We start from the raw sequence: 27,045 nt of genomic DNA on the forward strand, positions 1-27,045 counted from the left end.
GATTTACTCCATGTATGCTGCAGGGTAGATTCAGCAACAATGCGCCAACTGCACATGTACAAAATTGAGGCTCACTCAGAAACCACATGTATAATTTAGAGCAGCTGCACAGAATAATCAGGGGTTGCAGGCAGACAATTCTTGACTGATACTCGCTGCAAGCATTGCATTTTGACAGGAGCGTCCAGTGGGAAATCAGCTCTCAAGACTCATGCAATAACTCATTCTTTCTCAGAATCTCAAAGCTGTGGAAATCCTTCCGTCCCTTAATCATTAATTCCAGATTTACTTTTTATTCTTTACTCTTTTCAGCCATGCTATTGTCCTGCAGAATGAGCCTTGACCCAATGGGCTGAAGCCACTGCAATTCCAAACGCGGCGGCTAATTTAAATAGCTGGGGCGGGCTGCGCCCCCCCCCCCCACCCCGATCATGTGGAGGGGGCTGGTTGTCCATCCCCGGAAATGACGTTAGCTGCCTGTGTGCAGGCACTGACGCTGTTTTTAAAGGGCTGTTAGCCCCACCAGCTAATTTAAATATTTAAAGATAGAATGAACTAAATTAAGTAAAAACATTTCTTTTGCCCATCTCCCACCCCATCCCAATAACAATTAAATTAATGATCTGCCCTGCCCCTCCCCAAAATCACTTACCTTTACCATCTGACCCTCCCCCACCAAACTGCACAAACTTTAAACTACAACCCTTCCCACCATCCCCTACACCCATGATGTTTATTTGACACTGTCCCTCACCACCTCCCCCCCCCGCACTGATAAACTTACCTCCTCCCCCCTCCCCACCAGTGTTGTGCCTCATTTCCCCGGATGGGGATCTGAAGCATGGGAATGCCGCCGCGGGCCGAAGATTGCAGCGGGACATCAGGGGACGACGTAAGTTTATTTAAATTAATTATTATAATTGATTTAAGTATTCAAATTGTGGTCCCATCGCCCAGTGGCAGGGAGGCCACCACAGTGCCTCACTGCCATCGGGAGGATCAGGCCAGGCCCTGCCAGCATTAAGGTCCGTAGTGGGCCTCATCTGGGACCATCTTCTGCCAGCCACCCCTCCCCCCCCAACAGATCCCAACATCAAGGGCTTCTTAAAATCCAGCCCAATATCATAATGAAACAAAATAAATTAAATTCAGATGACAATTTAGTCTGAACCCTGCTTTAATGCATAGCTCATTTAAGCTCTAAATTGAGATTGTTTGTGAAACAAACACAGAAATAGAAAGCGGGCCTTAGACTCTCAAGAGGGTTGGTGGGGGAAGCGTGGGACAAAGAACAAAGAACTGTACAGCACAGGAACAGGCCATTCGGCCCTCCAAGCCTGCGCCGATCTTGATGCCTGTCTAAACTGAGACAATTCTATATTAGCTGAAGATGATTCTCTCAAAGTATTGATAGTTTTCTTTAGATTCTATCATATTATGATGTTTAATTAAAAGAAATCCACTTTAAAATATCGCAGTTTGTTTTTAATGAAACCAACGTGAAAGCTGACAGCCCCCATAGTACAGGACATCATCAATGTTGAAAAAAGCAAGAAAGAATTTAGGTAAATCAGGAGGTTATAATTAAATGATGCTAAGATTGGGTTTTTAAAAGCCCACAGATTCTGGGAGAAAGGAAAGACTGAAGGAGATAAAGATTTTCACGGTTTTGAGGTCCTGGGTAAGAATGATTTAAAGTTGTAAACTGTGGGATAATTCTTGATTTCAACAGAGTGAAAATGCAAGGAAACAGGAAAATGTGTAGGGAAGGATATTCTCAGTTTAATAAGAACAGAAGAGCAAAGTGCAGTGCAACACTGACCATAGCAGTATTGATAAAATTGAGACAGAGGAGAAGTTAACTGTTCTGTTTGATCAGGTGATATTCAGGTTTACTCACAGAAGGCATTGGCACTAGCGCTGCTCACCAAGTGATGTAAAATGGTACAACCTCACAAAATAAAAACAAATTCTCAAATGGTGAATCACACATACATTTTTGCATTCCCTGTGTAACATTAAATGATGTTTCATTCAGTCTTTTATCAGTCAAACCTCATCCAACAAAAACATATGGAATTGCATTACCTGAAGGTCCAGACTTGAAGTCATTGGCCCATATTTTGCGATTGTAATGACAGAGAAACTGTCAGCATTTACTACCATTACCCTATGAAACTGACAGCAACTTCTGGAGTCCACACATGTGCAATTAAGTGCAGAAATCCAGAAGTTGCTGTCAGTGATTCCCTGATCCTCCACAGAGTGCGCTCTTGAAAGGCCCGCAGACAGCAATCTTCTGGAAATCACTGGACTGACAAGAACTTGCCCTTTACTCTGCAATATTTCTTTTAAAAACCCCCAATAAAGGTATACCTTGTTACTTAGGTGCAACTGAACTTTTAACGACATGCTGAGTCATGACTACTGCTGAACAACCTTTTTGACCCTGAAAAACTAATTCTATATTTGTGTAATGTTCCATTTTTCTATTATGATAAAATTTCCATAGTTTTTTTTAACAAAATAAATATTCTTTTAAAGTTTGTTTATGATATTTCAGCATCTAATTTGCATTTCAGTCTCCGTAAAATTTGTCAAAAATGAAGGATAATCAGTGCATTTTACTTCCTGGTTTGCTGTCTATGAGAATTCTTCAATGTGTTTGGCTCCTTACCCTACTTCACAATATCACTGCTGATGAATGCTTAGAGATCCCCTTGAATTGGCACCAGTTTCAAACTAACATCAAGAAAGGAGAAATCCATGCCTCAGAAATTGCCACATCTTTGTGGGTAGCTTTCCTTGAAGTCAGCAGTGACAGCCATCACTTCACCACTGACCATAAAATCCAAGCCATCAACATAGGCTTGATAAACAAATTCTGTACCTTTTTAGATCACCACCTGACAATCAGTACCGCTGCAATGAGATGTTTTGTGTTAGGTAGTGGGAAGGTTTCCTCTGAATGTAATGTATTAGTGAAAGCATAAATGTTGCAGGAAGATTTTCTGTGCTCTGTATTTCTGAATCCCAAGATACTATACAAAGTGGAGCATGAAGTTCTCCTGGTTTGCTTACCAAAATCCCTCCCTCAACTCATTTTAAACACATAGGAACAGCTCATTCTCTTCATTGCTGTTTGTACAAAATGCTTCATAGAAAATAGCTGCCACATTTGCTTACATAACATCACAAAATAACTGCACTTCCAAGAAATTTGCTGTGGTTGAAGTGCTTTGGGATGTTTCCGAAAGATGTGAAAAGGTGCTAAAAGATCACATTCATCATTTGCTAGAAATAGCGATTGGAGGAAATTTTCCATTGTTCTTACCAAGTTACACTGGAGGAAACAAAAAAGATAGTCTTTAACATATGAATCTTTTTTTTCAAAAAGCATTCTCACTTTATATTATAATCCTAGAGATGGAACAACTGATATTACCCGCACATTACACTGGGGAACTCCAACCAGTTTTCAGAAGGTATGTGACTCGCAAGTCTGTCTAGGTTATCATTTGATTGTGCAGATTTCTGTTGAAATGATCATCAAGGCTGGGATTACATAGTTGGAGCCTTAAATTAAACAATTTTCTCTTGAGCTCCACAGTGACTCAATTCTTAAATACACAGCACAATGTGAAGCTCAGCCATATAGACCAGAATGTCCCAACTTCTATCCTCAACATGTAATTGGGTTAGCTGGTCCAAGTGAAGGTGGCAATAGATGGGCTAGAACTGGTTTCGACACTCGGGCTGGAATTTTATGTAGAGGTGGTGGCCCCACCCACCAGCTGGAAAGCCAAGGGTGGTGAGCATGCCTCCACCGGCCCTGGAAGCCGTGATTGTATTTTGCATGGCTCAGTCAATTAATTGTCTGCAGTCGTGGCTTCTGCCCTTCTGAGGGCAGGATGCCCGCCTCCAAAAGCTGCCAACCAATCAGAGGGCTAGGAGCTCTTCAGTCCCAGCAACATTACTGGGAGCGATGGCCACTGCTGGGACTGCACCCAGTGAGAAGAGGAACCATGGAAATCAGTCTCAGGAAAGGTAAGTGGAGTCAGGTCTCACTGGAGCCAATCCGCCAGGCCTTGGTGAGGGGGAGGGTGGGGTTCAATGAAGAGGGCAGGGGTGACTTACAGTGTGGTTGGCCCATACCGTGGGAGGGACCCTCCATGGGGCACAGGGTGCCTGACCAGAATGGGCCCCCCACCCACATCCTGCAAGGAGGCCATCAAGTTTTACTGAGCAGCCTCCCCAGGTGCCGAAGTGCCCATCCACCGCTGGTAAAATACCAGGGGTGGCAGAAAGAGGCCTTACATGGCCATTAATTGGGCATGGCACCCCCACCATCCGAACCGATTTTACGTCCTCCCCCCCCACCTCCCAGTCCGCTCCTGGGGAGGCATAAAATTCCAGCCCCGCAGTCTAGGGAGGGAAAAATTAGCCAAGGTTCTTATTCCTAATCACTCGAACAAGGTTCCCACTATGTAGCCCTGAAAATGTACCAGGGGTTCAGACCAGGACTGCAACCCTGAACTCTCAAAGGAAAGGCTGGATTTTAAAAAAAATTGTGGCACTTCTTACAAAAGGGACGGCTGGGCTTTTAAGAGCCCGCCATTACTCCCAGCAGCGAGCTCAGAAAATGGTGGCCCACATGCGCAGGCCACATGCCAAAGAGCTGTTGCGACCTCTCGCACAGCAGTGCATTTAAATAGCCGGGGTGGCCCACCCCCGCCAATCACGTTTTATTAATCATTAATGATATCGATGGTTTGGTTGAGTAGGCTGAAAAGTGGCAAATGGAACTCAATCCAGGGAAGTGTGAGGTAATGCATTTGGGGTGGGCAAATAAAGCAAGGGAATACACAATGAACAGGAGGATATTGAGAGGGGTAGAAGAAGTGAGAGACCTTGGAGTTCATGTCCACAGGTCCCTGAAGGTGGCAGGACAGATAGATAGAGTGGTGGAGAAGGCATATGGAATGCTTTCCTTTATTGGCTGAGGTATAGAATACAGAAGCAGGGATGTAATGCTGGAACTGTATAAAATGCTGGTTAGGCCACAGCTGGAGTATTGCGTACAGTTCTGGTCACCACATTACAGAAAGGACATAATTGCTCTGGAGAGAGTACAGAGGAGATTTACAAGAATGTTGCCACGGCTTGAAAGTTGCAGCTATGAGGAAAGATTGAATAGGCTAGGGTTGTTTTCCTTAGAACAGAGGAGGCTGAGGGGTGACTTAATGGAGGTGTACAAAATTATGAGGGGCCTAGATAAAGTAGACAGGAAGAACCTGTTTCCCCTAGCTGAGAGGTCAATTACCAGCGGGCACAGATTTAAGGTGATTGGTAGAAGGATTAGAGGGGACATGAGGAAAAACTTTTTCACCTAGAGGGTGGTGGGTGTCTGGAATTCACTGCCAGGAATGGTGGTGGAGGCAGAAACCCTCAATTCTTTTAAAAGGTACCTGGACATGCACCTGAAGTGCTGTAACCTGCAAGACTATGGACCAGGTGCTGGAAGGTGGGATTAGATTGGGCAGCTAGTTTTTTTTCGGCCAGCATGGACACGATGGGATGAATGGCCTCCTTCTGTCTCGTAATTTTTCTGTGGTTCTATGTCCGTCGCCAAGAATGGCATTAGCTGCCTGTCCGCAGGCACTGGCACGATTTTTAAAGGGCAGCCAGCCCTGCCAGCAAATTTGAATTTTTAAAGTAAACCCCCCCAAAATTTACAAAATAAAATTATAACACTCCTTTCCAACCCCCCAATAAAAATTACAGAAGTTTTTGCCCTCCCCCCTGCCCCCCCCCCCCACCAAAAACAGTTATCTTTGAATTCTGACCTAACTCCCCCCACCAACTCCATAAAGTTGAAAGTGCACCCCTTCCCACCATCCCCTACAATGATGATACTTATTTGACCCCGCCCCCTGCAGTAAAAATCGTAGCTCCTCCTCCCTCCCCACCAGTGTCATGCCTGCTTTCCCCAGACGGGGACGTGAAGGCGCCGGATTGCCGGCCGCCGCGCCAAAGAATGTGGCAGGGCCCGGAAGATTCAAGGTAAGTTGATTTAAATGTATTCATCTCGTTAACTTAAATATTTAAATCTGGGTCCCATTGCCCAGCGGCAGGGGGGCTGCCACGGCTTGGTAAAATCCAGCCCCTTAAGTTTACAATTCAGATAATAGGGTAGATTTTTCAAATTTCTGCTCCTGTGTTAACAGTTTTGCACATCAGGAGCACACACCAGGAATCCATGGCATCTACCCTAACATTCTCTCATTCCTGGTATCATCATACCATCATACCACCTCCATAGCTCCAACATTTCTCCTATAATATGATGCCCAAAATCACCTCCAATCCTGCATCTGCGGCCTAGCCAAAGGCTTGTACAAATTCATCGTCATTTATCTGATTTTCTATTCAATGTTTATCTTACAAATTCTGGAATACCATTTTCCCCTTATTGCCTCTTTTTCCAACTGGACTCCTTCCTTTAAAGATTCATGTAACTGTAGGTCTCTGTTCCTCCACTCAATTCAAAAGCAGTTTGGTTTGTATCTCCTCTTATATCTTTAATATTAATTATTAAAATTCTCATTATATTTGAATAAATTGTAACAATGTTTAAATACTTAGAACAAATTATTTTATTCCGATATTCTCTTGGGATGAATTGTCAACAATTACTTCTTGGGCAATGTTCTGAAATTGCGCCAAAATACCTAAATCAGTTGCATTTAATTAAAACAACAAATTTCCTCAAGTAACACAATTAAAATCTCACTCTAATTTATAGATTTAGAATGATCTTAACAAATGGTTTATTTTTCTATATTTATCAGGAAGCTTACACTCGGGTGCTGATGGGACAAATTGATCTGGCTCGATCTATCTTTCCTGCTGGAACAATTGGTAGGTTAACAATGGAATGAATAAGACTATTTCTGAATGTGTGCTATCAGCAGGGAGCTTTGTATGTAATTTGTATGTAATTATTGTCCACTCGTTGCAATTTTCTGGAGAAATTATCAATTTGTACTATGTAACTGTCCTCCACTCACTGCTTTTTGCTGGAGAAATCACCCTGCTTTTATCAGAAGATCTTGCTGAAGTTTCAATCAGAGACTCTTTTTAAATAGACTCTGTAGACTGTTTGCCATAGTGCGTTGTTTAAACAGACTCTGATTTCTGAGTAAATAGATTTTGTTTACTATAAAATAGACTATTTGCTGTAAGTTCCGCCGCAAGTGCTGCCCCACCTCCAATTCATTGGCTGATACAGTGGTGAATAGACATTCTGCAATAAGTTAGTCCCGAGGTAATTCCAGCCTATTTCATTAAAATATGGCCTGGAAATGATCCATTGTGTTACCTGTGGAAGAGTTACTAACCCACCAGGGCGTTAATATGTACTAGTCAGAGCACAACTGACTTTTGGTTGAAGGACAATGTAAGCAATGATTTCCTTGAAGGATATTCTTGCAAAACTATCATAAAGCAATACCATACACTATTTCTATTTTAACATTTTGTATTAACTTTATTTGATGTTCGTCATTCATAGAATCATAGAAATTTACAGCATAGAAGGCGGCGGTTTGGCCCATTGTGTCCGTGCCTGCCGACGAGCAGTCATTCAGCCTAATCCCATTTTTCGGCTCTTGGTCCGTAGCCTTGTAGTTTACGGCACTTGAAGTGCATATCCAAGTACTTTCTAAATGTTATGAGGGTTTCTGCCTCTACCATCCTTTCAGGCAGTGAGTTTCAGATCCACACCACCCTCTGGCTGAAAGAATTTTCTCTCAAATCCCCTCTAAATCTGCTATCACAGAATCACAGAATAATACAGTGCAGAAGAGGCCCTTCGGCCCATCGAGTCTGCACCGATACATTAAAGACACCTGACCTGTCTATCAAATCCTCCTTAAACCTCCAGCCCCTCACCTTAAACTTGTGTCCCCTTGTAACTGACCCTTCAACTAAGGTGAACAGCTGCTCCCTATCCACCCTGTCCATGCCCCTCATGATCTTGTACACCTCGATCAGGTCACCCCTCAGTCTTCTCTGCTCCAGCGAAAACAACCCAAGCCCATCCAACCTCTCTCCATAGCTTAAATGTTCCATCCCAGGCAACATCCTGGTGAATCGCCTCTGCACCCCCTCCAGTGCAATCACATCCTTCCTATAATGTGGCGACCAGAATTGCACACAGTATTCCAGCTGTGGCCTTACCAAAGTTCTGTACAACTCCAACATGCCCTCCCTGCTTTTGTAATCTATGCTTCGATTGATAAAGGCAAGTGTCCCATATGCCTTTTTCACCACCCTATTCACCTGCCCTTCTGCCTTCAGAGATCTATGGACAAACACGCCAAGGTCCCTTTGTTCCTCGGAACTTCCCAGTGTCAGGCCATTCCTTGAATACTTCCGTGTCACATTACTCCTTCCAAAGTGTATCACCTCACACTTTTCAGGGTTAAATTCCATCTCCCACTTTTCTGCCCATTTGACCATCCCGTCTATATCTTCCTGTTACCCAAGACACTCCACCTCACTGTTAACCACTCGGCCAATCTTTGTGTCATCCTATCTCTTACCCTAAATTTATGCCCCCAGTTGTAGACCCCTTAATGAAGGAGAATAGGGCCTTCGTATCCACTCTATCTAGACAACTCAGAATTTTATACACCACAATTAGGTCTACCCCCACCGCCCCCCCAGCCTCCTCTGTTCCTAAGAAAATTACCCTCGCCTATCCAATATTTCCTCATAGCTAAAATTCTCCAGTCCAGGCAACATCATCATAAATCTCCTCTGTACCCTGCAATCACATCTTTCCTATAGTGCGGTGACCCGAACTGCACGCAGTACTCCAGCTGTGACCTAACTAGTTAATTATATATAGTTCCAGCATAACCTCCCAGTTCTTATATTCTATGCCTCAGCTAATAAAGGCAAATATCCCATCTGCCTTCTTGACCACCTAATATACCTGTCCAGCCACATTCAGGGATCTGTGGACATGCACTCCAAGGACCCTCTGTTCTTATACACTTCTCAGTACCCTACCATTTATTGTGCATTCCCTTGCCTTGTTAGCCTTCCCCAAATGCATTACCTCTCAGTTCTCTGGATTGAACTCCATTTGTCACTGTTCCACCCACCTAACTAGTCCATTGTTATTTTCCTGCAGACTACAGCTTCTTCATTATCAACCACATGCCCAATTTTTGTATCATCTGCAATCACGCCCCCAAATCATTGATATATATAGAACAAAAAGCAAGAGACCTAGTACTGAGCCCTGTGGAACCCCACTGGAAACAGCCTTCCAGTCGCAAAATCACCCAGCAACCATTACCTTTTGCTTCCTGCATCTAAGCCAAGTTTGGATTCAACTTGACACTTTGCCTCAGATCCCATGGGCTTTTATTTTCATGACCAGTCTGCCATGTGGAATCTTATCAGAAGCCTTGCCAAAATCCATATAGATTACAACAAATACACTAGCCTCATCAACCCTCCTTGTTACCCCCATAAAAAATTCAATCATGTTAGTCCGATATACTTTCCCTTAACAAATTTGTGTTGACTGACTTTGATTAATCTGTGTCTTTCTAAATAAAGATTTATCCTGTCCCTCAGAATTTCTTCTAATAATTGTCCCACCACCAAGTTTCGGCTGATTGGCCTGTAATTACTAGGTCAATCCTTTTCTCCCTTTTTAAACAATGGTACAATGTTAGCTGTCCCTCCAGCCCTCTGGCACAATGCCTGTAGCACAGAGGTTTGGAAATGGGTCAACGGGCTGAATTTTGGGAGTGGAGGTGTGGTAGGCCGAAAAATAGTGATGGATGCACTTGCCCGAAAATCTGATGTCGTGATGTCGGTTTTGGATTTAGTCAGCAACGGGAAAGGTTCAAGGTGGCATTGCTGCCCCGATGCAGCAGCACTGTAATTTAAATTGCTGAAGAGCTAGTTGTGATACATTGCATTGAAGTGATCGCAGTTTTATGGGGGAGTTAAATTTAGTCAAAGGCATGTAGAGATCACATGCCTTATGATCCCCGGCCTTTTAAAGGTGGCAGCACTGAAGCGAGGCCTCAGTGATGCCATGGGAAGGCAGCAATGGGGATCAGTAGATAAAGGACTAGGGGAAGTGGAGGCCACTGTCGGCCTGCAATACTGGGCACTCTGCACAGGTGATCTATTTCTCTGGTGCAAGGGTTCGGTGGGCTACATCTCGAGTGCAAGAGTTCAATGGGCTATAACTCAGGTGCAAGGGTTCAGTGGGCTCATTGTAGGGTGCAAGGGTCCAGTGAACACAGTATCAAGAGATGGTTCTCTGCAAGAGTGGGCACTGAGGGACATAGCCTGAGGGGAGTAGCAAAGACAAAGATGCCAAGACAAGGTTGTCTCTGCAAGGGCAGAGCTCTGCAGGGCTACAGATCAGCTGGCTTGGGTCTCATACACCCCGCCTTTGTGGACCCCCATGCCATGCAGTGGCGGCTCAGAGGCCTGGATGTAGCTGCGCCAATCTATGAAGTTCTGGGAGGAGAGCGGAAGCAGCTGACTACACCAAGAAGGGCCTAGCCGAGCCAGAGAGTGTACCGGACTCAACTCAGCTACCTCCAAATGTCTGGGCGGCATTGTCAGCGAAGACTGCAGCTCTCCATGGATGTCCTCATCAACTTATGGGCCATTCTGCAGGACAAGTTGTGATCCATGGACTCGGTGGACACCCAATGCCTGTGGCCCTGAAGATCACCGTGGCACTCAACTTCTACATGTCTGGTTCTTTCCAGGGATCCACCAGGAACATGTGTGGGGTCTCCCAGGCAGCAGCCCACCACTGCATCATGGAGGACCAATGCCCTGTTTAAGAGGGCTGGCGACTGTGCAGTACCGAACCGACCCTGGTAGGCCGAGAGGACCATCAGTTTCGGGGTCATTGTTGGAATCCCCCAGGTGCAATGCATGATAGATTGCATGCATGTGGCCATCAAGGTTCCAACGGACCAGCCAACTACCTTCATCAACAGGAAGGCTTTCATTCTAACAACATACATCTGGTTTGTGACTACCGAAACTGTTTCCTGCAGGGGTTTGCCTGCTTCCCGGGAAGCAACCACAACGCCTACATACTTCAACAGTCCCAGGTGCCACAGCTTTTCTGGCCTCCCGCTTGCCTTGGATTCTCAGTACAACATTTGCCACAGCTCCACCCAAGTGGCCATCGTGGGTCACTGGCGGAGGACTGAGGAGCCGCTGTCCACATTCAGAACACCCTGAGGGGAGGCCCTAGATGCGGAGGTCAGTCTCTCCTCCCCACCACCACCACCACCCACCCCCCCCCCGCAACTTTTCAATGCTAATTTGAACCTCCCTGCTGACCGTAAAAGGACGAGCTGGAGAAGACTCCAGGCACCTTGTCCATCTCCAGCCTTGCCACTGCTGAGTTGAGCTCGGCCAAGGAGATGGTGTGCAGGTCTGTGCACATCTGCGGGATCTGGTTTTCCATGGGGATCGCCAACCTCTCAATGGAGGAAGTCTTGTACTCACATGCCTGAGACATGGCAGCAGTCATGGCATGGATGGACTCCTCCATGATCCACTCATGGCTGCGCATTGCCTCTGAGACTGTGACAGGCAAGGCCACTGACAGTCAGAGGACTGTGGGTTGCCAGGCCCATGCTGAGCTTTAGGCTGACGACGAGCCTCTGGTCTCAGCAGCAAAGAACATGCTGGAATTGCAGAGAGAAGTAATGCAACATCTGGCAGAGATGCCAGAGGCAATGCGCAGCCATCTCTGCCAGATGTTGCATTACCTCTCTCTGCAATTCCAGCATGTTCTTTGCTGCTGAGACCAGAGGCTCGTCGTCAGCCTAAAGCTCAGCATGGGCCTGGCAACCCACAGTCCTCTGACTGTCAGTGACCTTGCCTGTCAGTCTCAGTCAGCTGCTCGGGCATGTGTGTGGTGCTCTCACCAGCTTGTGACCCTGAATCTAAGCCCGAGTGCATACCCACTGAGGTGCAAGTATCTGCGCTGGTGAAGGGTACAGGAGAATGATGCAACATTGCATCCTCTGACTGTTCCTCCTCCTCAGAGGAGGCCCCCTGTCCCATAGCTGCACTTGCCTCCAGCATTCGACAACCTGCATGAGAGAACACAAACATCCGTGGGTTAGGTTGCTCAGATCTTGTCATGCTGACCATGCGTGATGTGGTTTCCAGAAGTGTGGTGGAGGACACATGACCACAATGTCTCCTCATTCTGTTGTGCAGACACTCCAGTCTCACGATCTGCAATTGCACGGTTACCTTGGGCCCCGCTAGCTCCAGAGCCTCCTCTGCTTATGGCGTCAGAGGATACACATCAGGGATCCCACCGCCATTCCTCAGTGTCTCCCTGGTTTTATGGGCCCATTTCTCCTGCCTGTAGAAAGAGGGCATAGTAAGACTTCACAGGAAAAGCAACAGAACTGCTATGCTAGTGACAGCCCCTCGTCCCCTGATGTAGTTTTCAACATGGTTCCTCTCCATGTCCACTCTCGGGACGAAATGGGGTTGACTTGTGAAAGAAGGCAGCCTGTCACCGAGAAGCAGCCATGCAGTGATGCCTAACCCTTTGCCACCACCTTTGTAGCCACTCCCTCCCCATGTCGTGTTCCCTCCTGCGTAGCCACATGCAAGCCCCATAAAGGAGAGAGGTATGGAGAACTCACCTGGGCAGAGGGAAGGAGATCATTGACCCTCTTATGACATGGGATCTAGTTCTTACCAATATTTTTTCATGCCCTCTCTTTGCTTTCCTAATTTCCTTTATAATTTCACCCTTACACTTTATAATCTTTAGTTTTTCTACAGTATTAAACCCTCGGTATCTGTCATTAGCTTCCCTTTTTTTCTTTATCCTCACCTTTAAGCCCTGGGGGCTTTAAATTTGTTAGTCCCACTCTTTTTCTTCAAGGGAACATACTCTGAACCCTTACTATCTCCTCCTCGAATGCATCCCACTGACCTGGCACCGATTTACCTTCAAGTAGCTGTTTCCAGTCCACTTCAGCTAAATCACATCTCAGCCTGGTAAAATTAGCTTCTCCCCAATCGAGAACTTTTATTCCTGGTCTATCTTTGTCCTTTTCCATAACTACCATAAATATAATTGATTTATGAATACTTCCACCAAAGTGCTCCCCAACGGATATCTCTTCTACCTGCCAGCTTCAATCCCTAAAACTAAGTCCACCCCCACCCCCCACCCCCCCCCCACCCCCCCTCTTTTTGGGCTTGTTACACACTGGCTAAAACAATTCTCCTAAATGGATTTTAAGAATTCTGCTCCCTCTGTGCCTTTCACACTAATTCTATCCCAGTTAATATTAGAGTAGTTGAAATCCCCCACTATTACTGCCCTATTGTTTTAGAACTTCTCAGAGATTTGCCTACATATTTGCTCTTCTATTTCCTTCTGGCTGTTTGGAGGTCTGTAGTGCAATCCCAGCAATTGCTCCATTTTTGTTCTTCAGTTCAATCCGTGTAAGAACATAAGAAATAGGAGCAGGAGTAGACCATTCGGCCCCTTGAGCCTGATCTGCCACTCAATAAGATAATAGCTGATCTGATTGTGGCCTGAACTCCATTTTCCTGCCTGTCCCCTATAAATCTTGTCTCTCTTGTAGATGGCCTCATTTGATGATCCTTCTACCATATCATCCCTGCTCCCAGCTATAATTGTTTCCTTAATCAATACTGCAACCCCCCTCCTTTTTTATCCTCCTATCTTGTCTGAAAACCTTGTAACCAGGAATGTTGAGCTGCCATTCCTGCCCTTCTTTCAGCCATATCTCAAACCATTCTCCAGTCAAATCTTTTGTATCAGTGCTGCACTTCTTTCTCCTGAGGGTGTTGGCTCCTTGTTGATGGAACTTAGTACCTCACCCAAGTGGTCATTGTTGTTTGCATGACCCTTACTAGTGATTTTGAGCAGCCCATTTAACCACTCAAGCATCTAACCTGAGCATGAAGATGTTCTCCTGCAGCACCTACATGTACCCTTCCAGCTGGAATCATTTGGTAGCAACCAAGAGAAACCCCCAGTTGATGTTTTCCTCCTTTGCATAAGGGCACTGAAGTTAATCATAACACCACCACTGTCGCCGGCTGGAATCAGCTGACTAGTGATTAAATCTGGTGGTTTCTTGATCTCTCTTCTCCTTTAAGATGCTCTTTATCAAACTATCTCTTCACCAAGCTTTTAGTCACTTGTCCTTCTGCCTCCTTAATGGCTCAATGTCAAATTTTGCTTGATAATGCTCCTATGAAGCACCTTACAATGTTTTACTATATTAACAATGCTATATAAATGCAAATTGCTGCTATTGTATAGCTCACCTACTCATTTTCTGAGCCACTGAGGAGCTCATTGTTCCCCAATACTTCTTCTTGATCATAGGAATGGGCAATAACTGCCAGCCTTCCACAGCACCTGGTAGCCTGTAAATTCATATAAAATAAAATTTGGAGCACTTTAGACATGATTTTTGTTTGGTTTATGAGCCTTATAAATGCATTTCGGGAAGATGAGAGCCAGGGTTTTACACCCGCCGTGGGAGTGGGCTGGAGATGGGGGGGTGTAAAATTGTGTGGGGGGCAGGTGGGGTGGGGGTGCTGTTCCCGTCACCTTCCCACCCCCGATGCAATTTTTGAGCGGTGGGAGAGGTGACAAACGGCCCACCTGCCCCAGGCCAATTGAGGCCCTTAAGTTGCCAATTATTTGCCATTTAAGGGCCTCATCCTGCGCCGCTGGTATTTTACCAGCAGCAGCCAGGAATTTGAGCACCTGTGGAGGCTGCTCATTAAAACCTGGTGGTCTCCTTGCGGGCCCGGGGGTTTGCCTTCCTGATCGGGCACCCGGTGCCCCACAGAGGGCCACGCCCAGCAGCACAATCCGTCCCCAATGGAACACCTCACCCCGCCCTTCTGAACAACCCCTACCTTCTCACCAGGGCCCAGCCGATTGGCCCCGGCGAGGCTCACCTTAATGGAGGCCAACGTCCACGGTCCTCTTCTGGCTGGATGCAGTCTTAGCAGTGGCCACCGCTCCTGGTGGCACTACTGGGACTGAGGAGCTGCCAGCCCACTGATTGGCTGGCAGCTCTTGGAGGCAGGACTTGCTGCCTCAGAGGGGCGTAAGACCCACCCAGAGCCAATTAAAGGCCTGGGCCATGTAAAATTACAGCATGGCTTCCAGGCCTGGTGGAGGTCGGCGCACCCTGACACTTTGGCCAGTGGGCGGGACCTTTGCCCTGTTGTAAAATTCCAGCCGAGGTGTTTGCGTCTGGTTTAGATGTCCCAAAGGTATTTCTGACTTTAAAATTTTGTCCGTCCTGTATTAATTATGAGTTTTCCATTAGGGGATGAACTTGATGTATGGGCTCGACATGCTTTGTGGGAAGTGGGACTGAACTACAAACACGGAACTGGACATGGAATCGGCAACTTCCTCGGCGTTCATGAATGTGAGCATGTTCAAACTATTAATCATTACACTTCCTCTTTGTAGATTAAACAAGCGCATATCAAATATCTCCTACACTGCAACAGTGACAACACTTCAAATGCACGTCAGTGGCTGTAAAGCACTTTGGAACATTCTGAGGTCATGATAGGTGCTATATAAGTGCAGGTCTTTCCTTTCATGCATTTCAAAATACTAAAAAAGTTAACATTTCATTGTAAAAGCATTTGTCGGTAAGACATTTTCAGCATTATGAAGGGGATTGATCCAGGAAATCCTTCACTGTGGTGAAAGTTTGTAAAACCAAGCCTCACAAGTTAAAATTAGCATGTTAGCTGTTAGTAGGGAATTTAGGTTTTCACTCAAAGGAAAATCAACCTGTAGAGTAATCTATTAGGAAAGATCACAGAATTCGACTTTATTGGGATAAATTTTTGTTTTGCCCTCCCAATGGAGAACTGCATCTACTGGCAGGACACAATGCACATAAATTTCTGATTGGAAAATTACCAATTATCAATAAATTGAAGAGGCAATTACATGCATTACACGGAGATTTAGAGGAATGGTTAGAATGGAGTTGATCTATGCAAAGGAGACAAAGTTATTTAGCTTAATAGACCTTTCCTAAAAATTTGCATATTGCCATTGTACATATTTTAAACTGTTATTTTGAACAACATTTTAATGTTTGTCAACCAGAATGGCAGGGACCTGTGAGTTTTTATTTGGGTATCATGCACTAAAAAGCTGGCCTTGAAATTACTCTGCAAGATACTAATGTACAAATATGCAATGCATTGGTGTGAAATTCATGTCGCTCCACTAGTTTGATGGTGGTGTTAGCATATTTAATGCCTCTTCTGAAATATCAGAAGGGGGATTTTCAGGCAAATGCAGTAAATCTTTGTATACTGTTATCCCATGGCATCACTTGAAGGCTTTTGACAATTATATATCTTACGAATTACATAAAACTACAAATGTTATGATGTGAATTTGTGAAAAACATAATAAATATAAGATATACAAGAAATATAATACATTGTTTTAATACATAAACATTCATAGATTTTGGTGAAGAAGTGTTAATGCAATCCAGACTCCTCATGCATATTTATGTGTATGTATATGTGAAATGATGTCTGTTTGTGCATGCATTGCATGCTGCGTATATGGGTATGCACCTGTGCATCAGACAGTTTGTGTGTGTATACATTAGACATGTGGGTGTCTGTGTGTGCATACAAGTACATCATGGTATGTATGAATTCATCATGTGTTGTGTGTTTGTGTGTGTCTATTTGGTGCTCTGTGTGAATCTATTTATGTGCATCAGTACTTGGGTTTATTTGAAACCAACCTCAATACAGCAAGTATAATTTGGACCAACTATATTACAAAATGATGGCCAGACTTCAGCCAGTTTCAGATCTGATTCAACATTTAAACAGTGGTATAAAGAGGTACAGTACTGGAGTCAGTTAATCAGTGTAGTGACTGGCAGCTATAGCAAATACTTGTGGGCATATCTGGTAACAATGTTACTGGCCCTCAATCTCAGATCTTTTTTGTAAGCATCTTTGTCATTTCTGTTTCATAATTTTCTACACAAAGAGCTCACCTAACCATATTTATGCAATGAGATAATCCACTTTCCCAAATGTTAACTCCTAATTTTGCTGCAGGCAAGTTGTTACATGTATTGGCCATTCAGAACCTTCAGAGTCAGCAAGTTATCAGCAATAACACAAGTTACTTGTTTAGAAATGTAAATTGAATGTTGCTTATATTTTACTTATATTTATGTACAGGGCCAGTTGGCATTGGGAGCCCTCATACTTGCCCACTTCGGGAGGGGATGTTTACATCTATTGGTAAGCATTTCTTATAAGGAGATTATTTTAAAAAAGCAAATGGTGCCAGAAGAGCCTATGAAGGAAAACCTAGAGCTCAGATAATTAGTTTTGGTTTGCTGAATTCTTCAATTTCAAAAACATAACAGTACTTGGGTGAGACATGGGGTGGCAGTGGGGGACTTGCAGGAGGCGCAGGGAGGTGCAAAGGGAATCAAAGAGGTTGCAAGGCAGGAGAGGAGATTAGAAAGGCATAGCTTTTAAATTTGGATTAAAATCCTTTTATATTTTACCAGAGAGAAAGAGGGAACTTGTAGTTACATAGCATTTAATTCCATCCTCAAGCACTTCACAGATAATTACTTTTTAAAGTGCTCACTTTTCTTACCTAGGAAAAAATTGCAGCCGAATTGTATACAGCAAGGTCTGACAAACAGCAAATTAAATTGCCTGTTTTGTTGATGTTTTTTGAGTGACCAGTGCTGACCAGGATGTCAGCAGAACTCCCTGGTGAAATGTTATGCTGTCTCCTGTGGTGGGTTTGGAGGCAGACAGAGCATAAAATTGGGTGGGATAGTGGTGGTGTGGGGGACGCCGCCACCATCCCGCCTCTGCCGAAATTTTGTCGGAGGTGGGAAGGCCTGTGACTGGCCTTCTTGCCCCCTCGCCAATTGAGGCCCTTAACTGGGTAATTCATCCCCAATGAAGGTCTTTTCCCACCACAGCCGTAATCACCCGTGCAGCGGGCAGCACTTTCATCGCACTGGAAGCATGGTACCAAAAACCATGTGGGCTGCTTCCCAGCTGCTGGGGAGGGAGTCCCTCGTTCAATGGCACTTAACGCCTGAACAAGGGACTCGGCATCAAGAAGGGGGGTGGGGCCCTGTTGACGGCCACTCTCCTACCCTTGCTGCCTCCCCCCTCCCAAACGACCCCCACCCTGTGAGACGCCTCCCACTCTGACCTACCTTAAGCCTGGTTCCAGCACCTGACTTTGGTGTGCAGTCGTTGCAGCTACAGCAGCAGCCAGTGCCTCCACCGTGTTGCTCCAGCTGCCGGCCTCTGATTGGACAGCAGCTCTGTAAGGCTGGGATTTCCAGCGATGGGGTCCTAAATCATATGGAAGGCCCACCACTGTCACGTTAAGTGCATGATTGGCACTAAATTTGGCGGGCCTTCCGTACAAGGGGCAACAAGGGGATCTCACCGTTGGTTTCCTCTGATGTCCAGACCTCGCCACCAGCATAAAATTCAAAGTTTCTTTGAATAACACGATGGGGCTTTTTGCATCCATCTAAATAAATAAGGCCTCTGAGTTTTTTAAATTTTTTCATGGGATGTGAGCTTCACTGGCAAGACCAGCATTTGCTCCCCATCCCTAATTGCCCTTGAGAAGGTGGTGGTGAGCTGCCTTCTTGAACCGCTGCAATCCATGTGAAGTAGGTACACCCACAGTGCTGTCAGGAAGGGAGTTCCAGGATTTTGACCCAGCGACAGTGAAGGAACGACGATATAGTTTCAAGTCAGGAAGAAAATAGATACCAAATTTCCCAGCATGAACTGGAAGGCCATTGATATCCTATCAAAATTCAAACTTTTTAAACAAAGAATGCGGTCATGCTTCACAGACCAAGTGATTTTAGAACCAGAGAACCAATACCTCTAGCTTATCTGAAGAGGACCAGAAAGATCCCACAAAGTTATGGAAAGTGCTAGAAGATCAGCTCTGATTAAGAGTGAACTTAGAATTCACTGCCTAGAATTGATGTCCTACAGGCAACAGCCACAGGAATCAATAGATCAGTTTGTCAGCAGATGCCGTAGTAAGGGCAACAAAGTGACTTTTCAGAAACTGAGCTGTTGGAGCAAATAATGGAGCTGGTGATTGTCTCAACACCCACTGAAGCGTTTCAAAAAGACCTCCTGGTGAAAAAGAAAAGTCGCAGCATTGATGTACTGCTAGAAGATGGCAGGAAATGCAAAGCCATTGTAGCTGGACAACAGCATTTGTAAGCACTAGGTGAAGCTAACAGTATCGGCACAATAACCAGGTCGCAAAAAGCGAGCAAGCTATGTGGTAAGTGTGGTTTGTCCGACTCACCATGAAGTTGTGCTGTATTTCAAGATCTGTGCAAGGCGTGCGGTGCAAAAGGACACTGGAACTGCTTACACAAGATATCTGGCTCCAAAGACGCAGCCAGAAGTCACAGTAGGATACAAACGGAAGACAGGTGCAGCAACAGGGCAACAGCAGCAAAGAGAACTCCCGAGACCTACGTAAACGCAAGCCAATACATGAAGTCCACAGTGAAACAGACCTGAGACAAGACTCAGAGTGAAGCAATTCTCAGCCAGAAGACGAGCAGGTGTTCCACATTGTGAACCTGACACATTGTGTTGATGAAGTCAAACAACTGGAAGCTTTTGCTAGCATTAACATCATGTGCCAAAGAAAGTTGGCGAACACACACTCAGGGTTAAGATTGACACCAGAGCTAGTGCAAGTATTCTACCAGTCCGAATCCTCATGGATATGTACTAGAGTCATTGGAAATCAATTATACGATCGACAACTGCAAAGTTAACTACATACAATGGGTCACCCATCTCTTGCAGTGGCACACTAACAATGCAATGCAGCTATGGCAAGTCGGCATGGAAACCAAAAATATTTTACCTGATAGACACAAACAAACCAGCAGTCGCAGGACTACCAGTGTGTAGCGATCTCAACATCATAATTATGCACAAGATCACCCATTACAACAGAAGAGACCAAGGGTACCCACACTGAGACACAGTTCCTCCAGGATCTCAGTAGTTCTGGTTTGGACAGTATCAGCCTCCTCTCAGAGATACCACGCCAAGAGGATGAAGATCCAAAATCAGATGGTGAAAGTTCTTTGTCAATGCACAGTGTCTCTTCTTGCTCCAGCGATTCAGAAGAAGAGATTGACATTGTAACCACTGAGAAGCAAAGGCTGGCAGTGGGGAGTATTGCCAAGGGGAGATCTCCAAGGACCAGAACCCGCTCGGGTCAGCATCAAACGGTGCAGTCTGAAAATCCAGTTACAGCACAACTATGCCGCACCATCTCTTCTGCTCTCTAGAGAACCACTAGCACCACCATGAACCATAATGGACAGTTATCTCCATGAGGCGAACTACTCCTTCCCCAACAAGTCCTCAGCCTTGTGCCCAGGACCTTCAGACGCGGAGGATGAGGAGAGGCGAAGGACACACAATGTCCTGAAGAGGCAGACAAGGAATGAGTTGAAACATTGTCTGTTGGCTGTTCGAGATGAGGTGCTGGAACTTTCCAAGAATGACAGGGCCTCAAAGGTGGTCATCTTGAGAAAAGCAACAGAGTTTATTAGCAGGCTGAAGGCAGATGAGATGCAAATTCCCCGAGCACACGTTGTTAAACCACCAAAATGATATATGGACTTTTAAGCCTCTGCACTTGTAAATTTCACTATTCCTATCTTCATATCTGTAAATGTTATAATCTATATCCCGTATAACTAATTGTGATATCTAATTTTATGTGTTTTTACTTGTAGTATACGAGACTTATCTTTGGAAAGAAAAGGGATGTTGTGTGATCGCCTTAAGAGTGATGCCCCTTTAAGATTTCAGTATTTTCATGAGCTAAGTACCAGGATGTAGTCATGTGACTACCAGCCAGGGTCACTGTGCAACTGTAACACCTAGAGGAAAGTTCTGTACATAGTTTGCTTTGTACTGTATATACTTGTTTAGCTGTTAATAAAGTTAGAGATCTTCAGAATAATTGGACTCCACGCATCTCATTTATGTTGCATCAGACAACGTAAGGAACCCATTACAGTCATTAGTGGTGCTACTGAACCATTATTGGTGATGGACATCGAAGTCCCCCACCTAGAGTGCATTCTGTGCCCTTGCTACCCTCAATACTTCTTCCAAGTGGAGTTCAACATGGAGGAGCACTGATTTATCAGCTGCATGAGGGAGGGTAGTAGGTGGTAATCAGTAGGAGGTTTCCTCGCCCATGTTTAACCTGATGCCATGAGATAATGTCGTGAGGACTCCCAGGGTTATTGCCTCCTGACTGGTAGGTCTGTCCTGCCAGCGGGACAGGAAATACCCAGGGATGGTGATGTAACATTGGCTGTAAAGTGTGATTGGTGAGTATGACTATATCAGGCTGTTGCTTGACTCGTCTGTGGGATAGCTGTCCAATTTTGGCACCTCCACAGTTGTTAACAAGGAGGACCTTGCAAGATTGACTGGGCAGGTTGTGCCTTTGCCATTCCCGGTAGTCCACCCAGTTTTACTCTTTTGTGTAGCAATTTAATACAACTGAGTTGCTTGCTAGGCCATTTCAGAGGGCATTTAAGAGTCAACCACATTGATGTACGTCTGGAGTCACATGTAGGAAAAACCAGGTAAGGACAACAGATTTCCTTCCCTAAAGGGGATTAGTGAACCAGATGGGTTTTTACTGCAATCCCATAGTTACCATTACTAGTTTACTATTCCAGATTTATTAATTCATTGAGTTTAAATTCCACCAGCTGCAGTTGGGATTTGAACTCATATTGCCTGAGTATTAGTCCAGACCTTTGGATTAGTAGTCCAGTAACACTATCACTATGCTAACGTTACCACCTCATCTCAACTGCAAGACGGTACCTCTGACAATATGGTGATGTATCAGTTTCAAAGTTTGTGTTCAAGTCCTGGAATGCAGGAAAGTTAGCAGATAGAGTGCAAATAACTGAGACTAGCATGAAGCAGCAACGTATAGTTTTTAGAATAACTACAGTTTCTCTTGGTGTTGCATATGGGGAGTCAAAACCAAATGCTACATTTAGATCAAGCAGGGCAAGAAGGTAATGAAATAATTGGAGTCAAGCAGGGGAGTGAGGGGGAAAATGGAAGGAGGGAGGTAAGGGTGAAAGAACACTGAGTTGTAGAAGAGAAGATGGGAACAGTGGAGGAGCGGAGAACAGCAAATATTAATGGTATAAAGGGGGTAGGCATCCAAGCAGTTTTATGGTGCTTTCCAGGTATCCACCCTGTGGGGGATGGGGTGAGAAACTTCCACATTACCATTGCTTGCTTTTCATGAGGCTGCAGTTGCTGTTTTTTTTAAAAAACAGGTTTCTGGACATGTTGGGTGGAAACTTGGAAATTAGCATGTCGAGTCAGCTACCCGACATGTTCCCACCTCCAAGCAATCTTGCCCAAGGCGGGATGAATGCGGTGGTGAGCAGCCAGTTAGGCTTATTGATGGGCCAATTGGGGACAGGCTTATGGCGCCACTGGGATCTTCCCGACAGAGAGCAGGTCCCCCAATATAGTTGCAGCCCAACAGGTAAATGGAGGCAGCCTCTCAGCGGCAGGTCCAGGGGCATCAGCGCCTCTTAATCACCCCAGTATGGAGCCGCTGTGATGAGAGGACTACAGCTGCAGCCACAAGCCAATCTGTGGAGGGGTTTCCTCTCCATACAGATGGCCTGACTGCTGTGGCCCTGAACAATTTTTACATTTTCAGAATGCTGCAGAGAGCGCTTCCATTTTGAGGCACCTTCACGGTCCCTTGCATGCCTCAGCAGTGCTCACCTCTCCCTGTGGGGCTGCTGGCTGTGCAGATCTTCAGGCCCTCTGATTGGGCTTTCTGCCTTGGGAAGTTGCCCAGCATCCTTAATTGGACAACGAATGTGGAGGCGGCCTCTTAATTGGCATCCTAGTGAAAGATCACAATGCCGTGCAGCCAGCAGGTACCATCAGGATCAAGACCCACAATTGTTCCCAATGGCAGAAAAGTTTCAAAGAAAGTAAGATGCTGCCCAATGTGTGCTGATTTCTAAATAGCAGCGAATTGCTCTGCAAGCTGTTGGCATTCAGAAGCCAGAATTGCGTCCACAGGTTTCTTTGTGGGTAATGTTATCTTGCCAGTCCTGCCTCCTTTTCTGATTTGAGTACAGGGCGAGGCAGGGCCAAAGAAGTGCCAGCCCTCTCCATCACAACTTTATACACAAAAAGTTGTAGAGACACAGTCGAGCTCCAATCATGCCCCAAAACTACTCCTCTGCCCAGATAACTATGAGTTCACATTAACTGAGGGCAAGAATTTCTCGCCCAATTTTGTTTGACCAAAGGTCATTTTTTTTATTACTTGCCCTTAAACCTTCACATTAACAATGATATCTTTTACAAAACCATTTTTATATATGGGTCGCACAGAGATTATGCCCTGAGCTACTCACTACATTGTCCCAACTACTGATATAAAGTGCAAATTGTACACAGCATTAGTGCGTTAGTATTAGTCGAGGAATCAAGGTTCACATGATCAAAAAATGAATACAAATGAGATCCCTCGTAACCCATCTATCTGGGAATAAATCTGCAACTCGTCATCACAGTATCGAACTGTTTCTGAATGGACCCCAAGGTTTTCACTTAAACAACTTTATTACAAGTATTGATCATCTTTTGTGTGAAGAATAACTTGACATCCGGCCTATATTTGCTGCTTCTGCAAGGGTAGCTCTTTATGCTGTGTATCATGCTTGTTAATTTTTCCATTTCCAGAGCCTGGTTATTATGAAGATAATGAATTTGGAATTCGGATTGAAGATGTCGCCATGGTAGTAAAGGCAGAAACTAAGGTAACACTTGTGGAATGTGTCAGCATTGTACCTCAAGTACACCCGACAGATTTTCCCATTTGGTTAACAGGAAACTTTTTATAAATGCCCTGTATTCAGACCACACAAGTGCTTTTTACAACTTCAGTACCAGCTAATGTCATCACTCCCTTCCAGATTAATGTTTACCTCACCTATAATTCTCCATCAAAATCCAGAATCCAATTTCTGCCTTACCAACAGCAGAGGCAAAATCACCAATGACAGCCTTTGAGTTTGCAACCGTGGTGCATAATCCCTTTCCTATCTACACATCACCACGTGATCACCTTGCGAGATCTCTTATAAGCATTATCATCCTTAACTACACAAGAAATAGAAGCAGGAGAGGGCCATTTTGCCCTCAAGCCTGCTCCGCCATTCAATAAGATCATGGCTGATCTGATCGTGGCATCAACTCCAATTTCCTGTCTGCCCCCCGTAACACTCGACTTCCTTGTAGATCAAAAATCTGTTTAACTCAGCCTTGAATATATTCAGTGATCCAGCCTCCACTGCTCTTGGGGTAGAAAATTCCAAATTTAATGACCCTCTGAGAGAAAAAAAATCCTCCTCATCTCCATCTTAAATGGGAGAGCTCTTATTCTGAAACTGTGCCTCCTATTTCTAGGATCCCCGTGAGGGAAAACATCCTTTTTGCATCTACCCTGTCAAGGCCCCTCAAAATCTTATGTTTCAATAGGATCGTCTCTCATTCTTCTGAACTCCAATGAGTATAGGCCCAACCTTACCTCATAAGACAACCTCGTCAACCCAGGAATCAACCTAGTGAACCTTTTCTGAACCCAAATAAGTATATTCATCCTTAAATAAGGAGACCAAAACTGTACACAGTACTCTAAGTGTGATCTCACCAACGCCCTGTACAGTTTTATACTCCATCTCCATTGCAATAAATGCCAACATTCCATTTGCCTTCCTAATTACTTGCTGTACCTGCATGCCAAATTTTTGTGATTCATGTACATGGACACCCAGATCCCTCTGTACTGCAGCTTTCTATAATCACTCTCCATTTAAATAATATTCTGCTTTACCATTCTTCCTACCAAAGTGGATAACCTCACATTTTCCCACATTATATTCCATCTGCCAAATTTGTGCCCATTCACTTAACCTATGTATTGATGTATTGACTTCTGCTTTCTACCATGTCACCAACTGGTGGTGAGAGGAGAAACCAGAACAGACAAAAATCCACTCCCATTAACTGAATTTAGATCTGATAAAAGGCAATATCTACGTGAGCTATGACAAGGCATTTTAGGGTTCAGATAAATTTTATATACACATCAGGCTTCACATATCATTTTACTTGAATCCTTTAAAGAGATTTTTCAAAATTGTCGGAAAGAGAACGTGGATCAGCATTTTGGTTGCAGACGTTACATTGAGTTCTAACGAAGTTCTGCTTTGTATTCATAACCAGGTATCACTCTTCCTTGTAAAAACTATGTTATATATTATAAGACTGTATGCTCTTTAATCAGCATCTCTTATTTGGCTGCCTGCCAATGAATTGAATGTTTCTGCAGTATCAGAAGACTTCAGTGATTTCAAATGATACAACCAGAGCTGTAGCAGGAAACCAGTTCTTTTTGTTGTTTGTAAAAACAAATCCTTTTTTGAAAATGCTGTTACACCTGCTGACACTTGTTTTCTTGCTCTTTCTGTTGTACATGTTGATGTAATCCAAATTTAGCAGTGTTTTTTTTTCACTTTACAGAAAAAATGTGGTCTGTACTATTATGTTCATTGTAGCTCAGTTGATAGTACTCTTGCCTGATAGCCAGTAGATTCTGGTTCAAATCCCACTCTAGGACCTAAGCATAACAATCAAGGCTGATGCTCCAGTGGGGTATCGAGGGAATGCTGCCTTTTGAATGAGAGATTAAACTGATGCCCTATCTGCCCTCTCCGGCAGACATAAAAGATCCCTTAGCATTATTTTGAAGAACAGCGGGGGAGTTATTTCTGGTGTTTGGCCAATATTTATCCCTCAATCAACATCACAAAAACAGATTATGTGGTCATTATCATGTTGCTGTTTCTGGGAGCTTGCTGTGTGCATTGCTGCCGTTACTACAGTACAGTACTACAGTAACTACACTTCAAAAATACTTCATTGGCTGTAAGTCCAGTTGTTGTGAAAGGCACTACATTAATGCAAGCCTTTTTTTTTAGTAACTCTTGTTAAACAGCTAATTGCCTTTCAGTGTCCTTAGTATCATATTCAACTCCATTTGGATTTTAAATGTCCCTTTGGACTTTTTGATTCTGACTACAGTATTTTATTGAAAGCTTGGGTTAAAACTAGTCAATTAGATGACTTCATACCTGAATACATCCTGCCAGATTAAAGGGTCACAAGAAACAGTAATAACAGAAGGCACAAGTGATTCTCATGTCATTTAAAAGGTATATGAAATAAGAATTGTTTTAAACATTCCTTTATGCAGCACATGTTTGGAGGAGTATCCTACCTCACTTTTGAGCACGTGTCTCTAGTTCCTTATGAAAGAAAACTGATCGACTTGTCCATCATGAACAAACAGCAGGTGAGTTGTTACTTGTCTGATCTGTAAGATGATTTAGTGCTGTAGCTTGCCTAGAACCTAAGCTCTGGAATTCTTTCCCTAAACTTCTCCACCTCTCTGCCTCTTTCTCCTCACAACTTATGACTTTGGCCAAGCTTTTGATCCCCAATCTTAATATCTCCTTATGTGGCTTGGTACCAAATTTTGTTTGGTAATGTTCCTGTGAAGTACCTTGGAGTGTTTTATTATAATTAAGGCGCTATATAAATACAAGGTTTTTTTTGAGGGTTTGTGATTGTGCAGCTCACCAAACTTCTTGCTCAGGTCACCATGCAGCTCATTTAGATGTTGGGAAACTGGTGGGGGAAAAAAAATCATGAAATGCAAAAGTGTAGCCTAGATTTTCCAATCAGATATTTTAA

General features: G+C 44.4%; 1 protein-coding gene across 1 annotated transcript in view; it reads left to right on the plus strand.

Annotated features, from left to right (window-relative positions):
- xpnpep2 (X-prolyl aminopeptidase (aminopeptidase P) 2, membrane-bound) overlaps positions 1 to 27,045 on the plus strand; it is a 109,640-nt gene that overhangs the window by 76,125 nt on the left and 6,470 nt on the right. The window contains exons 15-20 of the mRNA XM_068047966.1: positions 3,425 to 3,485; positions 6,852 to 6,921; positions 15,426 to 15,530; positions 17,344 to 17,406; positions 23,971 to 24,047; positions 26,546 to 26,644. Coding sequence (XP_067904067.1) covers positions 3,425 to 3,485; positions 6,852 to 6,921; positions 15,426 to 15,530; positions 17,344 to 17,406; positions 23,971 to 24,047; positions 26,546 to 26,644 — 475 coding nt within the window. The remainder of the gene's footprint in view (positions 1 to 3,424; positions 3,486 to 6,851; positions 6,922 to 15,425; positions 15,531 to 17,343; positions 17,407 to 23,970; positions 24,048 to 26,545; positions 26,645 to 27,045) is intronic.

Source organism: Heterodontus francisci, chromosome 15 (assembly GCF_036365525.1).
Source record: "Heterodontus francisci isolate sHetFra1 chromosome 15, sHetFra1.hap1, whole genome shotgun sequence".
Lineage (NCBI taxonomy): Eukaryota > Metazoa > Chordata > Chondrichthyes > Heterodontiformes > Heterodontidae > Heterodontus > Heterodontus francisci.